The sequence below is a fragment of the Lampetra planeri genome, chromosome 49, assembly GCF_965212315.1.
Source record: "Lampetra planeri chromosome 49, kcLamPlan1.2.h2, whole genome shotgun sequence".
In the NCBI taxonomy this organism is placed as follows: Eukaryota; Metazoa; Chordata; class Hyperoartia; order Petromyzontiformes; family Petromyzontidae; genus Lampetra; species Lampetra planeri.
The window spans coordinates 3491283-3507084 of NC_136155.1; the positions used below are offsets into that span (position 1 = coordinate 3491283).

Here is a 15802-nt window from a genome sequence, read left to right on the forward strand (position 1 = left end):
TGCAGGTGATGGTGGTGAGCTGTGTGGTGAGTTTAGTGCAGGTGATGGTGGTGAGCTGTGTGGTGAGTTTAGTGCAGATGGTGGTGGTGAGCTGTGTGGTGAGTTTAGTGCAGGTGATGGTGGTGAGCTGTGTGGTGAGTTTAGTGCAGATGGTGGTGGTGAGCTGTGTGGTGAGTTTAGTGCAGGTGATGGTGGTGAGCTGTGTGGTGAGTTTAGTGCAGGTGATGGTGGTGAGCTGTGTGGTGAGTTTAGTGCAGGTGATGGTGGTGAGCTGTGTGGTGAGTTTAGTGCAGGTGGTGGTGGTGAGCCGTGTGGTGAGTTTAGTGCAGGCGGTGGTGGTGAGCTGTGTGGTGAGTTTAGTGCCGATTTGGAGGGTCTAGAGTGAGGGGTGAGGAAATTGTGGGGCTAGAAATTGAGGAGGTGAGGGCGTGAGGAGGTGAGGGGTGAGAGATGAGAGGGTGGTGAGGGGGTGAAGGGGTGAAGGAGGTGAGGAGGAGAGGGTGGTGAGGGGGTGAGGAGGTGAGGGGGTGACAGGTGAGGGGGTGAGTGGTTTAGGGGCTGTGGGGGCTGAGTTGGTGAGGAACCAAGAGGTGAGACGGTTCGACGCTGAGGCGGGAGAGGTGCGGGGAGGTGAGGGCAGGTGAGGCGGTGAGGAGGTGAGGAGGTGAAGGAGATGAGGTGGTGAGGGAGTGAGGGGGTGAGGGTGGTGAGGAGGTGAGAGTGGTGAGGGGGGTGAGGGTGGTGAGGGGGTGAGGGGGGTGAGGTCGTGAGGGGGGTGAGAAGGAGAGGGTGGTGAGGGGGGTGAAAGGGTGAGGGGGGTGAGGTGGTGAGGGGGTGAGGGGGGTGAGGCGGTGAGGGGGTGAGAAGGAAAGGGTGGTGAGGGGGTGAGGTGAGGGGGTGAGGGGGGTGAGGGGGATGAGGAGGAGAGGGTGGTGAGGGTGGAGAGGGCGGTGAGGGTGGTGAGGGTGGTGAGGGTGGTGAGGAGTCACACGGGTTCCTTGGCCTGGCTCCCCGTGCTGCTGCTGCTGCTGGTGGTGGTGGTCGTCTTGAGGGAGCTGAGTGTGCGGTTGAGCCACGTGCGACGTGAGGCCTGCACCTCGCTCAGCGCGCCACTCAGCTCGTGCTCCAGGTCCTGCGCCACAACAACAACAACCACAATCAGGATAACTACAACAACTATCGTAACCACAACAATCACAACCGCCACAACACACATTGCCCCGCCATCTCGCCCCTCCCATTGGGGTCCACCCATCGCAGGATCACAATGGCGGTGGTGATGATGGCGGTGGCAGTGGTGGCGACGGTGGTGGTGACGATGGCGGCGGCGATGATGAGGGTGGTGGCGATGGCGGCGGTGGCGATGAGGGTGGTGACGATGATGGCGGTGGTTGACGATGGCGGTGGTGATGATGGCGGTGGTGACGATGATGGTGGTGACGGTGGCGGTGACGATGGTGGCGGTGGTGACGATGGCGGCGTCCACCCTCGCCTGAATTCGGCACTCGGCCTCCACGAGCTTCAACTTGGTCTGCGCCAACTCCAGCTCCATCTCCCGGAGGTGGCTCTGGATCCCCTCTTCCGGCACCGGCACCGCCGCAGCCAGGAGACCGGCGGCGTGCCCGTCGCTCGTCACCGCCCCCGCCGCCTCCTCCTCGGCCTCTGTGCCACCCCCCCGCACGCGGCCGTCTTCGTGGAACGCCCCCGAGCAGTGGCCGCAGGCCCGCAGCGTGGCCTGCGGAGATCGCGGGGAACGCGTCGCGGTTACGACTCAGCGGGCCGCCCCCCCCTCCTCCCACCTCGCGCCATGGGCCACACGGGCCGTCAATTCAGGGCACCACGGTGGCTAGGAGATGTTAACTACCTCGCCTGGTATGCAGGTGGCCGTGGGTTCTATCCCGACCCTGACGCCTGCTGCTGTATGTTTGGAGTTTGCGTGTCTCTCTCTCTCATCATCATCACGGTGGCTCGGAGATGTTAACTACCTCGCCTGGTGTGCAGGAGGACGTGGGTTCGATCTGCGACCCTGACACCTGCTGTATATTTGGAGTTTGCGTGTCTCTCTCTCTCTCTCTCATCATCATCACGGTGGCTAGGAGATGTTAACTTCCTCGCCTGGTATACAGGAGGTCGTGGGTTCTATCCCAACCCTGACAACGCCTGCTGCTGTTTATTTGGAGTTTGCGTGTCTCTCTCTCTCTCATCATCACGGTGGCTCGGAGATGTTAACTACCTCGCCTGGTATGCAGGAGGCCGTGGGTTCTATCCCGACCCTGACGCCTGCTGTATATTTGGAGTTTGCGTGTCTCTCTCTCTCTCTCTGCCCGTGGATTTTTCCCCGGGCCCTCCGATTTTTCCCTCCACCTTCATGATCAACGTCGCGCGTTTTTGAGTCTTTCGCTGCTGTAAATGTCCACAGTACGAGAACCCACTTCTGTTGAGCCATCATCATGTGCGATGGCCTGGGTCACTACTTAAAAAGAGCTACGCACCTCAACCGGGTCCTCACCTGGCAAAATAAAACGTCAGAAAATTTTTCCTTAAAATTGTTCCGTTTTAAAACTAGCCGTACGAGCTCGAACCACGGCACCGGTAAGTTGCGATCGTCACCGTCCCAACCCCTCACGACACCGTGTGGATGGCGCGCGCACCACCCCGCGCATCCCACCCCCCACCCCTCCCACCCTCCCTCCCCTCCTCCCTCCCCTCCTCCCTCCCTCTCCCTCCCTCCTTCTCCCCCTGCCTCACTCACTCCCTCCCTCCCTCACCCGCTCCCTCCGTCACTCCGTTCCCCCTCCCTCCTTCTCCCCCTCCCTCCCTCCTTCTCTCCTTGCCTCACTCCCTCCCTCCTTTTTTTTTTAAAAACGATCAGACGAGAAAGATGCTCAGTCTTTCGGCACTTTACTTCGTTCATCATGTCGTTTGTTTGTGTTTTTTTAATCAAAGATTTAATGCGAGTTTCCCGTGTAACATTAGTCCCATTATGTGTTACGGTGTTCATTGACACCAATAAGAAAACAATTCACCCTCAAAATACCCATCACCAGATCCCCTGCTGCTGCGCTAGCAGCACCATAGCGGCGAAGGCACCTGCCTGACCTCCCTCCCCTCCCTCCCCTCCCCTCCCTCCCCTCCCCTCCCCTCCTCTTTTTACCATTCTTTTATTAAATTTCTTCTAAATCCCTAAGCAAGCTTGAACATTACAATAATTAAAAAGAACATCAGCTGCAATACACAGTAACTACTTACTGCAGACCTTATGGCATATCAGGTGACCAAACACAGCACTGAGTAAACAGCCAGCACACGGGGATGGTCGGTACCCAAAACATGTAGTACCTAGGTAAGCAATGGCAGTGAGCACACCCTCATGGGGAGCCAACCCGACGCCAAACAGTCAAAAAAAACTTACTAAAGAAAAACCCCGCGGAAAGTACTGCTCTCTCTTTTCCACAAGCAGGTACACAGCATAAAAACAAAATCTACAAACATTCTCAAAATTCGGCGCATATGCACACAAATTACATAGGATCTGGTTGTTATACATTAGGTCTACTCAGATTATATTGTCCCCTGTGATATAAAATACTCCACTAATATACCAATTGCAACAGGAGACAACCGTAGCTCAAACTTGAGTTTACTAATTGGGTATGCCCTTGAGAATTAAGTCATCATTCAAGGATGTTGGCATCTAGGATCCCATCTTATGACTGGTTGGTTTAGATGCCTTTACTTTGAGTAAGTCCAGGCAAAGGTGGCAACTCCAGCCTTTCCCTGGGTACTCAGACATGGCAGGGCTGAAACAATACATGTGATAAACACGGTCGCAGTCATTGCAAAACAGCAGCTGGTCGTCATTCTCATCGGCGCCGCAAATGTTGCAGCGCTTGCACTCAATGCACTGCCAACGGTAAGTCTTGATGGCGGTGATCATGTTTGAAGTGTACTCCAAACAGGACGGGTGTGCAGGACGTCCACAGTCGGAGCAGGAAACCAATTCTTCCGGTTGTCCCGTCTCCTTGTTCTCCAAATCGCAGTAGTTGCTAGGGTTTGCCAGCCCATCAGGACCTTTTTTGGCTTTGAGGTCCTCCGAGCGGCGCGTGACAGGTGTGGCGGGCCGCGAGTCCTTGTCCTCGCCCTCCTCATCCACTAAGCGGCTGTGCGTGTAATGACAGCCCGGCCCAGGGCGGTTCTTGTACCGCTGTCTGCAAACGTCGCAAATGTCGCCTGCAAACAGCTTGCCTTTATCCTCCTGTGCTGCTGCTTCATTCTTCTTCCTGGTCCCCGCTGCTGCCTCGCCGGGGTCCTGTTTGGGCTCCTCCGTGCTCTTGGCTGCTCGCGTTTCCTGGGAGCCCTCGGCCCCCTCGCTGGGCGCGTCGTCGAGGTCTGAAGTGCGACCCTCTTCACTTGTGTCCTTCGCCACTTCGCAGATTGCGGTTTCCTCCGCTTCCATCTCAGGCTCCATATTTTCATCAGGCGTCTTGCACTTGAGCTTGGTTCTTGCACGGGGCTTCTTCCCTCTGCGTATCCCACTTCTAGGGGCATCTGGGATGGCGAAGACCCCGTCCTTGCCACCAGTGCTCTCCGCATCTCCCCCAGGCGTCGGTGCGATGTCCGACTCCAACTCTGGGAGATCTTTAAAGGGACTGACCTCATCCCCACTGGTCTCTGGAGATAATGAAGCCGAGTCTTCCGTAAATTTCCTCTTCAGAGGTCCGGCTGTCGATGATGACTGGGTGGCTGGCTGAGCCTCAGTCTCCATGTCAGTAGCTGGGGTTGGAGCGGGGTCTACCGCCACCTCGTGTGATCTCCGTGGTGAGGGACCCTCTCCTGAGTCACTTGTTGGGTGTGCCTCTTTATCACCCTTTTCCACCGTTGTCTCGCTGGTAGATTGGGCATTTGCTGTCATCGGGCAGTGTTTTTTAACATGCCCCTCTGCTTTGCAAAGGTTGCATTTTAGCACATCCTTGCAGTAAAACAGCCTATGGGCCCTTCCTCCATTCATGACCACAAAGGAGCCCTCTTCAAGCTGCCCATTGGGCACCAGCATGTAGACCTGCCTTCTAAAAGACAAGACATGCCTCAAGGCAGGATTTTTGAGGCCCAGAGGCACACGCTGAAGGTTGGAAGTCAGCGTGCCCAACTTAGCCAGGTGATCTTGGATGTCTTTATCGGGAATGTAGGGGGGGACGTTGGATACGATCACGCGTACCGACGGTGATGACATTGGCTCCAAGGTAAGGTGCCAATCGCCAACCGTCAGCCCCTTCTCCATGGCGGCATTTGCCACCTTTTCAGACTCCATGAAGAAAACCACTCTTCCGCTCACCTTGGAGGCGTACCTTATCGAGCCCCCTGGCACGATGGCGCGCAGCGCATCCACGTAAACTTCAATCGGAACATCGTGAGAAGCCGGGCAGCGGATCCCAGCCTCCCGGGGAGGCTCTGGGTGCTGCTGCAGGCGCCTTGCAGACCCCAGAGACGGGTCTTGCGTTGGTGCGGTAGCTTTCGCGTACGTTGTTGCGGGTCGGGTGGACATCTTCACGTGTGTGAGATGTCACACACAACTACGAAAGCAAACCTCTCTACTTTCTAAAGTCAGGAAAAAATTACCAAAAAAACAAGAAACGTAACAAAAATTTCATATAAAGATGGTCAAATCTGTGTTATGACCACCTTCTGCCGATTATTGTTACTGCTGCCCACCCAAAGCTCCCCTGGAGAGAGTACAATTATTTTAAGTCCTTGGTTTTTTTTACAAGAGGAAGAAAAAAACGAAAACGTAGGAAAAAAAAGCACACCAATAAAAATAAAATAATGTAAACACGCTCGCAGCAATAAACAAGAGGGGATTCTAAAGGGGATGTCTGCCCTGCACCCACACCGGCCGGTGTGGTACAGTGCGAACACGGGTGTGAAACACGTGGGAGCACACCAGACAAAGGAACGAAAAAAGACACGAAAAAGAATCACAAAACTCAAAGATTGCTAAAGGAACTCAAGATCGAAAAGAAAGCAAAGAAAAGTGTGATTATGAAATCAACTATCAAAATAAAAGTAGAGGATTGTGCGGAAAAAACAAACAAACACCCCTTTCCACTGCAGTGAGCGCAGCCGCGCACTGAACAGTGAAAACAACACCAAAGAACAAAGAAAGAAAGAGAAAGGACGTCTAAATTAACAAACAAACTGATCACAAATGTGTATAAAGCAAGACACTTACTGTTGGTGAAAAGAAATGCCAAAAAAAGGGTGAGAAAAAATAAAGTTTTTAGAGGTAAAGGCAGGAGCCCTGGGTGAACGCGTCTCTCTCCCTCCCCTCCCTCCCTCCCTCACCCCCTCCCTCTCTCTCTCCCTCCGTCACTCTCTCTCTCCCTCTCCCCCTCCCTCCGTCACTCCCTCCCCCTCCCACCCTCCGTCACTCCCTCCCTCCCCCTCCGTCACTCCCTCCCTCCCTCACTCCCTGCTTCCCTCCCTCCTCCTCGCTCATGAGCTCTCAGATCCTCCCACCGTGAGATGAAATGAAAACGTAAAAAAAGTTCTCGTTTCGCAAGACTCGTCTCTGGCCGGCGGCGGCGTCATTGACGCTCGCGCTGAGAATTTTTTTTTCTTTCTAGATTTGAAGCTTTCGTGACTGCAAGGATTCATATTCTTAGGTTTTTTTCGGTAAAGTCACGTAGGTAAAAAATTTAAATTAATAAAAGTAAAATAAAATAGAAAATCACGACGTTTCGTCGTGCTGTGACTGTTCCACCTGAAGACGGAAGCTTGTGTTGCCTCCGAAACGTCGTGATTTTTATTTTATTTTTATTTTATTAATTTTTCTTTTTAAACCTACGTGACTTTACTGAGAATTTTTCTCAAGGATGCCGTCAACGACCAACGTGTCGTTTAGCCACCTCTCCGTCTTGACCCCCCCAACGTCGCCCCGACGTCGCTCCGACGACATTAGACCGGGCGGAGGGACGAAGCTTCGTTGAGCTGGTTTCTTTTTTCACTCTTTGCAAAGTTATCAATTCTCCCTCCGGGCCCTCCCCCCCCCCCACACCGTGCCCCCCCCACCCCCCCCCCCCCTCTGTTTTGACAGCACGAAGCTTTGAGCAGAGACCGAGGTGACGCACGGTGCCCTGCGTCGACTCGTACGGATGAAAGCCAAGACCGTAATCGGGCGAGCGGAGAAAAGAACCCTTACCTCCCCACCTCGCCCCACCACACCGCCCCCCCCCCCACACTGGACGACTGGAGTGTGGGTACAGGTCGTGGGTAGGGGTGGGACGAATTTCATTCCTATCGCCAAGAGCTATGACAACCACAACTCAACAAAAAGCACAAAACTGAACTATTCTTTTTTTATTTGACCAGGTAAGGTCCACTGAGTTGCGTCGCTCTTTTTCCCAGAAGCGACCAGGCCGTCACGGATGAGAGCTCAACGAAATTTACAGCAGCAGCCGAATACCCTGAACGCGTGGTGATGTTGATTCTAAATGTGGAGGGCCCGGAGAAAAATCCACACGACCACGGAGAAACACCGCAAACTCCAAATGTACAGCAGCAGGCGTCAGGGTCGGGATCGAACCCACGACCTCCTGTATACCAGGCGAGGTAGTTAACATCTCCTAGCCACCGTGATGATGATGATGAGAGAGAGAGAGACACGCAAACTCTAAATATACAGCAGCAGGCGTCAAGGTCGGCATCAAACCCACGACCTCCTGTATACCAGGCGAGGTAGTTAACATCTCCTAGCCACCGTGATGATGATGATGAGAGAGAGAGAGACACGCAAACTCTAAATATACAGCAGGCGTCAGACTCGGGATCGAACCCACGACCTCCTGTATACCAGGCTAAGTAGTTAACATCTCCTAGCCACTGTGATGATGATGAGAGAGAGAGACGCAAATTCCAAATATACAGCAGGCGTTGTGGTGAGCGTGGTGTGGTGGTGGTGAGCGTGGTGTGGTGGTGGTGAGCGTCGTGTGGTGCTGGTGAGCGTGGTGTGGTGGTAAGCGTGGTGTGGTGGTGGTGAGTGTGTTATGGTGGTGAGCGTGGTGTGGTGGTGGTGATCGTGGTGTGGTGGTGGTGAGCGTGGTGTGGTGGTGAGCGTGGGGTGGTGGTAGTAAGCGTGGTGTGGATGGTGAGCGTGGTGATCCCCACTCACCCTTATAACGTCCATCTCTGCTCGGCTCGACGCCTGCTTCTGTTCAAGTCGTATGCTGAGTTGAGAGCAAATCTGTTAACGTTGAAAACCAACAACAACATCATCATCATCATCATCAACCATGCTCTATCCCCTGCTGGATGGAGGCATCCCATCCTCCCCATCACAGTGGCAGCGCACATCGGAAACCGGTCCTGGGCCATCCCGTAGGTCGACTCAGCCTAAAAACGGCGTTGTACTCAACATCGGCGCTGGGGAGACAGAAGGGGCCGTGCGTGGAGCTGGCCTTCACGGGAGCTACTCGCCAACGGGCACTTGCCCCGGCGGTCCGTGCGGGCTATACCGTGGGTGGGGGGAACCTTTGTCTTTGTGCGGCGTCACACCTGCTTGTACTCGCCGATGATGGAGCTGCTCTTGCTGACATCCAGCGCGGCTTTCTCCATCTCGCGACGACACAGCTCCTTCAGCTGGAGGGGGGGGGGGGTCAGGGGGTCAGGGGTGCGGGGGGTCAGGGGGGCGGCGTCAAGGATCCAGGCCAGGGGTGGGGTGAAGACAAAGACGACAGAGAAACGGGGGGGGTGGGGGTGGGTGGGGGGTGAGACGACGCGGTGTGTCTGTCTGTTCACTTCTCTTTTCCACTGCCACATCCGAGCCGTGCCGGGGCCGTTTCCCCGAGCCGGCCCGGCTTTGCTCAGGAAGCGCCGTCCGTGAAGGCTGAACGGGGGAGATCTCTGCCTCCTGGTGAGTGAGTGTGAGTGAGTGTGAGTGGGTGAGTGTGTGAGTGAGTGTGTGAGTGTGAGTGAGTGAGTGAGTGTGAGTGGGTGAGTGAGTGTGAGTGAGTGTGTGAGTGTGTGAGTGTGAGTGTGTGAGTGTGAGTGAGTGTGTGAGTGAGTGAGTGAGTGGGTGAGTGAGTGAGTGTGAGTGGGTGAGTGAGTGTGAGTGAGTGTGTGAGTGTGAGTGAGTGAGTGTGAGTGTGAGTGAGGTGAGTGAGTGCGAGTGAGTGCGAGTGAGTGTGAGTGGGTGTGAGGTGGGTGAGTGAGTGTGAGTGAGTGTGACTAAGAGTGAGTGTGTGAGTGAGTGTGAGTGGGTGAGTGAGTGAGTGTGAGTGGATGAGTGAGTGTAAGTGTGTGAGTGAGCGTCAATGAGTGTGAGTGAGTGTGAGTGAGCGTCAATGAGTGTGAGTGAGTGTGAGTGAGTGTGAGTGAGTGTGAGTGAGTGAACATGAGACAAAGGCGGCCGGGCGTGGTGCTGGCCACCCACCCCCTCGTGCGCCGTGCCGGCCTTCACAGGTGCCGCTCACTAACAGCTCTTGCCCCGACAGCCTGTGTACAGGCTACAAGGGGGGGAGGTCTCTGTCTTTAGTGTGCTCGTCTCAGAGTCAGACACCCCATGGCACCTGGGTCCGTGCAGTGACCTTGCTGCCAGCGGGCGTCCGACACTTCACTTAAAGTGCACGTGGCCTGGCACGGGCGCCTTGGTGAGGAGTGGTCGCCGGCGTGCTCACCTTGACTGCCTCCTCCTCCATTCTCCTCTTGTCTCCCTCCGTCTCCAGCAGCCTCTGCTTGGTGAGCAGCAACTCCTTGGTGAGCACGTCAACTTTGTCCTCCGCCTGGTGAGCGGGGGTGAGCGGGGTGAGTGGGGTGGGGTGAGTGGGGTGGGTCGGAGGAGCGGGGTGAGTGGGGTGAGTGGGGTGAGTGGGGTGGGTCGGGGGAGCGGGGTGAGTGGGGTGAGTGGGGTGAGTGGGGTGGGTCGGAGGAGCGGGGTGAGTGGGGTGAGTGGGGTGAGTGGGGTGGGTCGGGGGAGAGGGGTGAGTGGGGTGAGTGGGGTGGGGTGAGCAGGGTGAGTGGGGTGGGGTGAGCGGGGTGGGTCGGGGGAGTGGGGTGAGCGGAGTGAGTGGAGTGAGTTGGGTGAGCGGGGTGAGTGGGGTGGGGTGAGCGTGGTGAGTGGGGTGAGCGGGGTGAGTGGGGTGGGGTGAGCAGGGTCAGTGGGGTGAGTGAGGTGAGCATGTGTGTGGTGTCTATGAGGAATGGTGGCGCAGTGGTTAGCGCCACCGAACGACGCACCCGTCGACCCAAGTTTGACTCTAACAGTGGTGAATATACGGACCGGTGCTGGGCATCCCCTAGGTAAACTCAGCCTGAAATTAGTACCCGTTGCGGTGCGTAACCATGAGCAGTGGGGGGCACAAAGGTGGTGCCGCTGCTCGCTAACGGCACTTGCCCCAACGGTCTGTGAAGGCTACACGGTGGTGTCAGGGGGACCTTTGTCTTTGTGCGTCCAGTTGTCCGTCTCTCCAACCAGACCCAGAAGCCCCTCCCCTCACCCCGCCCCCCCCCCCCCATCCCACAGCACCTTTGACGTTGAGAGGGACGTGACCCCCCCCCCAGCCGAACCTTTGTGTACATGCAATGACATACTCTTTGGATTTTTCGGTAAAGTCACGTAGGTAAAAAATAAATCAATGAAAAAAACAACAAAATTAAATCATTTATTTCTTTTTCACCCACTTGACTTTACCGAAAAAACCAAAGAGTACGAATCCGTGCAGTCACGAAAACTTCAATCCTAGAAATACATGCGATGACCTTTGCCACGGAGGTCACGGGGCCCCCACCCACCTCCCCCCCCGGCTGACCTTGTCGAGGTCGCCGCGCAGGGCGATCTTGCTGGTGACCAGCTCGTGCGCCAGGTCGTCGTTCTCCTGCTCCAGACGCAGGTTCGCCTCCTGCAGGCGGCGGCCCTCGCGCTGACCCCAGCGACGGGACGTGGGGGGACGGGACGGGGGGCAAGGAGGTGGGAGCAGGGATCAGTAGTGTGCAGCAGAGGCAGCGGCGCTTCACCGCAAAGCCCCCACCGCGTGATAGTGCGGAGGGGCGCAGGCGAGAGTAGGGGACGAACGGCGCGGGTCGCCATCGTCGAGGGGAGCGTGTCCGCTGGGCTCCGCTCGAGAAGAGACGGGGGAGGGCGGCGTGGAAACGAACGGCGATGGTGGACACCCACGGGGCCATCGCGACGATGACGCCGGTGACGATTTGTACGATTCTAGATTTGACGCTTTCGTGACTGCAAGGATTCATACTCTTAGGTTTTGTCGGTGAAGTCACGTGGGTGAAAAATAAACTTAAAAGTTAATCAAAGTAATAATGGGAATAAAATAAAATAATAAATCACGACGTTTCGGAGGCAACACAAGTCTCCGTCATCAGGTGGGACCGTCACGGCTAAAATCACTTGATGCAGTAATTGTAGCTGTTACTGCATCACTTGATGCAAATGATGCATCAAGTGATGCCGTATTTTTTGCTGTGACGGTCCCACCTGATGACGGAGACTTGTGCTGCCTCCGAAACGTCGTGATTTATTATTTTATTTCCATTATTACTTTTATTAACTTTCAATTTTATTTTTTACCTACGCGACTTTACCGAAAAAACCTAAGAGATTTGTACGATCTGGATGCAAGGTGATATGTTTGGCGGACACCACCCCCGCCCCCCCTCCCCGATTCATCCATGGACTCTGGGGGGGTTTGGGGTGGTTGGGGGGGAGTCTCGGCACGACGTTGCTGCTCACCTTGAGCCTCTCCACTGGGTCCTCCTCCTGCGCCATCTGCTCCCTCATGGTGAGGAATTCTCGCTCAAACTTCTTCAGCCGACGCTGGCTCACCTGTGGCTCGCGCGGGGGGGGGGGGGGTGAGGGGGTTGGGGGCACGCGGGGGGGGGGGGGCAGGCGGGGGGCACGTGAGGAACACGTGGAGTACACGTGGAGCACACGTGGAGCAGGGCTTTGACCTGCATTGATTGCCAGGCCCAGCACCCCAAAGCCATCAACACTTCAGGGAGGCTCAAGCAGGAAAACATGGTGAGCTTGGCAACTCCCTCCCTCCCTCCCTCGTTCAGCCCTGCATCATCGGTGACAACATCCAGTTTCTGACGAAGAGCTCTTTAGAAACTCAACTAAAACTTTGTATTTTTATTTCGCCAGGTCAGGCCCACTGAGCTGCTACAGAGAGCTCTTTATCAGAAGCGACCTGGGCCACGAATGACAGCTCAACGAAGTGGCTTCTATCATCGGCGATCAAATACTCTAAATTTAGAATGTTGATTCTAAATGTAGAGGTGAAAAACCGGAGGACCTGGAGAAAAATCCCCGTGACCACGTCGAGAGAGAGACACGCAAACTCCAAATATACAGCAGCAGCAGGCGTCAGGGTCGGGATCGAACCCACGACCTCCTGTACACCAGGCGAGGTAGTTAACATCTCCTAGCCACCGTGATGATGATGAGAGAGAGCAGTGAGAGTCGGGTAGACATTGGCGACTATATTTACCCAAGAATGTCTGTGTGTCACGCGCGTGACGTCACTCCACGTCGAACAGCCCCCCTCATTAATAATCATGAGCCGGTGACGTCACTCCACATCGTACAGCCCCCCTCATGAATAATCATGAGCCGGTGACGTCACTCCACATCGTACAGCCCCCCTCATTAATAATCATGAGCCGGTGACGTCACTCCACATCGTACAGCCCCCCTCATTAATAATCATGAGCCGGTGACGTCACTCCACATCGTACAGCCCCCCTCATGAATAATCATGAGCGGGTGACGTCACTCCACATGGGGGGGGGGGGGGGTGCGAGGCGCCTCCTCCCCCCTCCTCAGCGTCAACGTTACGACCTTCACGCTCCTAGCGCCCACGTTGCCTAGGAGACGTTCACTCGGGGGCAGCAGCCACTACGAACCCAACCGGGGACTGTGTGTGGCCCAACCGGGAGGCGCCGTGTGACCCCCCCCCCACCCCCCCCCCCTGGGTTTGCGGTGCCGTTAGTAACGGGGTCATCGAGACACGCGGTGGGGGGGAGGGGGGGGTCCACCGGGAGAGATCGGGGACTAAACAAAGGTCCCCCGTGCAGCCTACACAGGCTGTCGGGGCAAGTGCCGTTAGTGAGTAGCGGCAGCACCTATGAAGGCCGGCACGGCACGTGGCGATGTTTACACACCGCACTGGGTACTCATTTGAGGCTGAGTCGACCTAGGGGAGGCCCAGGACCGGTTCAGATAATCGTCACCGGTGTTGGCCGTGAGCAGGAATCGAACCTCGGGTCGCCGGGTTCGTAGCGCAGCGTAGCGCCAACCGCTGCACCACCACTCACCCACCAATTCCAACACCCGCCATTCGCCACGAAGTGACGGTGACGTCACAACGGGGCCCGGGCCAGGCCACGTGCAGTTTGAGGCCACGTGAAGCGTCGAAGGCTCGCCGACAGGAGGAGGTCTCGGGACAGACCCAACAAGTGCCATGGGTCGGCTGAGTGAGATGACCGGTAGATGCACCACCAGCTGTACCCCCCTACTGTGCCAGGCTAGGTGCAGGAGGTCTCGGGACAGACTCTGCAGGTGCCATGGGTTGCTGACTCAGATGATCGATAGATGCACCACCAGCTGTCACCCCCCTACTGTGCCAACTTGGTGCATTTTATCCGCCCGGCGCTCCGCTCGTTGTTGTGAGCGTCGCTCCCCTGCCTTCTGTTGTTGCTGGAGGGCGACTTCCTCCAACTGCCCAGCAGCAGCAGCAGCGTCCTCACCCTCCACCACCACCACCACCCACACCACCACCCACACCACCACCACCACCCACACCACCACCCCCACCACCACCCACACCACCACCACCACCCACACCACCACCACCACCACCACCCACACCACCACCCCCACCACCACCCACACCACCACCCCCACCACCACCCACACCACCACCACCACCACCCACACCACCACCCCCACCACCACCCACACCACCACCACCACCCACACCACCACCCCCACCACCACCCACACCACCACCACCCACACCACCCACACCACCACCACCCACACCACCACCACCACCCACACCACCACCCACACCACCACCACCACCCACACCACCACCCCCACCACCACCCGGCTAAGAGGCACTTGCCCCCAACGGCCAGTGAAAGGCTACACGGGGGATCTTTGCCTTAGTTCGATAACGCAACACATCATCACATGATCAGAGCGTGTTTTTTTATCGTTTGCACCACAAGGTGCCGCGTGCAAGATTCCTCGCCTGAGGTTTCTGCTTGGCGTTTCAACATCTCAAACACCTCCGGTGTTCAGTGAGAGTGATCCATCATTCCGTCGCGAATTCGTTTAATTCTTCTTCTTGGTTCTTTCGGTAAAGTCACGTAAAAGGGTCTGTCTCCCCGACAGACCTGGTCTTCACCTGAGGACGGCTGCTTGGGTTGTGGCCGAAACGTCGTGAGAATTATTTTATTATGTTTTATTTTTATGATTTTATTACTTCCCTTCTACGTGACTTTACCGAAAGAACCAAGAAGATGAATCCCTGCAGACACGAAAGCTTTAAATCGAAAAATAATTTAATTCTGTTAAAGCGCGGTTTACCATCTCGGTTTAACCCCCCCCCATCCCTCCCACACCCTGAGCTATCAGACACACAGACACACTGGACCCGAATGAACCCCTCACCGACCCCCCACCCCCGTGACCTCCCCGTGACCTCCCCGTGACCCAGGGGCACACCTTGACCCCGCAGGCGACCTCCATGAGGCGCCGCGCGCTCTCCTCTGCACGGTACCGCTTGGGCAGCTGCACGCGGAAGAACTTGAGCGCTCCCTCGAAGTCGGCCTGCAGGAGGTCCTCCCGGGACGTCTACACACCGTGAGGGGCGGTAGAGGGGGGGCGGACAGGTGAGTGACAGGTGAGTGACAGGTGAGCGCGTAGTACTTCGACAGCTGAGTCTATGGGTCTCTGTGTGAGTCTACGGGTCTCTGTTTGAGTCTATGGGTCTCTGTGTGGGTCTATGGGTCTCTGTGTGAGTCTACGGGTCTCTGTGTGAGTCTATGAGTCTATGTGAGTCTCTGGGTATCTGTGTGAGTCGATGGGTCTCTGTGTGAGTCTATGGGTCTCTGTGTGAGTCTACGGGTCTCTGTGTGAGTCTATGGGTCTCTGTGTGAGTCTATGGGTCTCTGTGTGAGTCTATGGGTATCTGTGCGAGTCTACGGGTCTCTGTTCGAGTCTACGGGTCTCTGTGTGAGTCTATGGGTCTCTGTGTGAGTCTATGGGTCTCTGTGTGAGTCTATGGGTCTCTGTGCGAGTCTACGGGTCTCTGTGCGAGTCTACGGGTCTCTGTGTGAGTCTATGGGTTTCTGTGTGAGTCTATGGGTCTCTGTGTGTGTCTATGGGTCTCTGTGTGAGTCTATGGGTCTCTGTGTGAGTCTTTGGGTCTCTGTGTGCGTCTATGGGTCTCTGTGCGAGTCTACGGGTCTCTGTTTGAGTCTATGGGTCTCTGTGTGAGTCTATGGGTCTCTGTGTGGATCTATGGGTCTCTGTGTGAGTCTATGGGTCTCTGTGCGAGTCTACGGGTCTCTGTGTGAGTCTGTGGGTCTCTGTGCGAGTCTATGGGTCTCTGTGCGAGTCTACGGGTCTCTGTTCGAGTCTACGGGTCTCTGTGTGAGTCTGTGGGTCTCTGTGCGAGTCTACGGGTCTCTGTGCGAGTCTACGGGTCTCTGTGTGAGTCTGTGGGTCTCTGTACGAGTCTACGGGTCTCTGTGCGAGTCTACGGGTCTCTGTGTGAGTCTGTGGGTC

At 56.1% G+C, this 15802-nt stretch overlaps 2 protein-coding genes across 2 annotated transcripts in view; both read right to left on the reverse strand.

Annotated features, from left to right (window-relative positions):
• Nucleotides 1–359: 359 nt before the first annotated feature.
• Nucleotides 360–15802, reverse strand: part of LOC144734070 (rab GTPase-activating protein 1-like) — a 146717-nt gene continuing 131274 nt past the window's right edge. The window contains 8 exon segments of the mRNA XM_078616121.1: nt 360–1132; nt 1493–1735; nt 8165–8236; nt 8548–8631; nt 9669–9773; nt 10800–10910; nt 11738–11830; nt 14738–14866. Of these exon segments, the coding sequence (XP_078472247.1) occupies nt 986–1132; nt 1493–1735; nt 8165–8236; nt 8548–8631; nt 9669–9773; nt 10800–10910; nt 11738–11830; nt 14738–14866 (984 nt within the window). The 3' untranslated portion in view covers nt 360–985.
• Nucleotides 3429–6290, reverse strand: LOC144734071 (uncharacterized). Its single transcript, XM_078616122.1, has one exon. It carries the CDS (start codon nt 5540–5542, stop codon nt 3695–3697), a length of 1848 nt encoding a protein of 615 aa, XP_078472248.1. The 5' UTR covers nt 5543–6290; the 3' UTR covers nt 3429–3694.

Bases quoted from the DNA above. Each gene is read 5' to 3' on its own strand.
- LOC144734071 (XM_078616122.1), bottom strand. From the start codon at position 5,542: ATGTCCACCCGACCCGCAACAACGTACGCGAAAGCTACCGCACCAACG.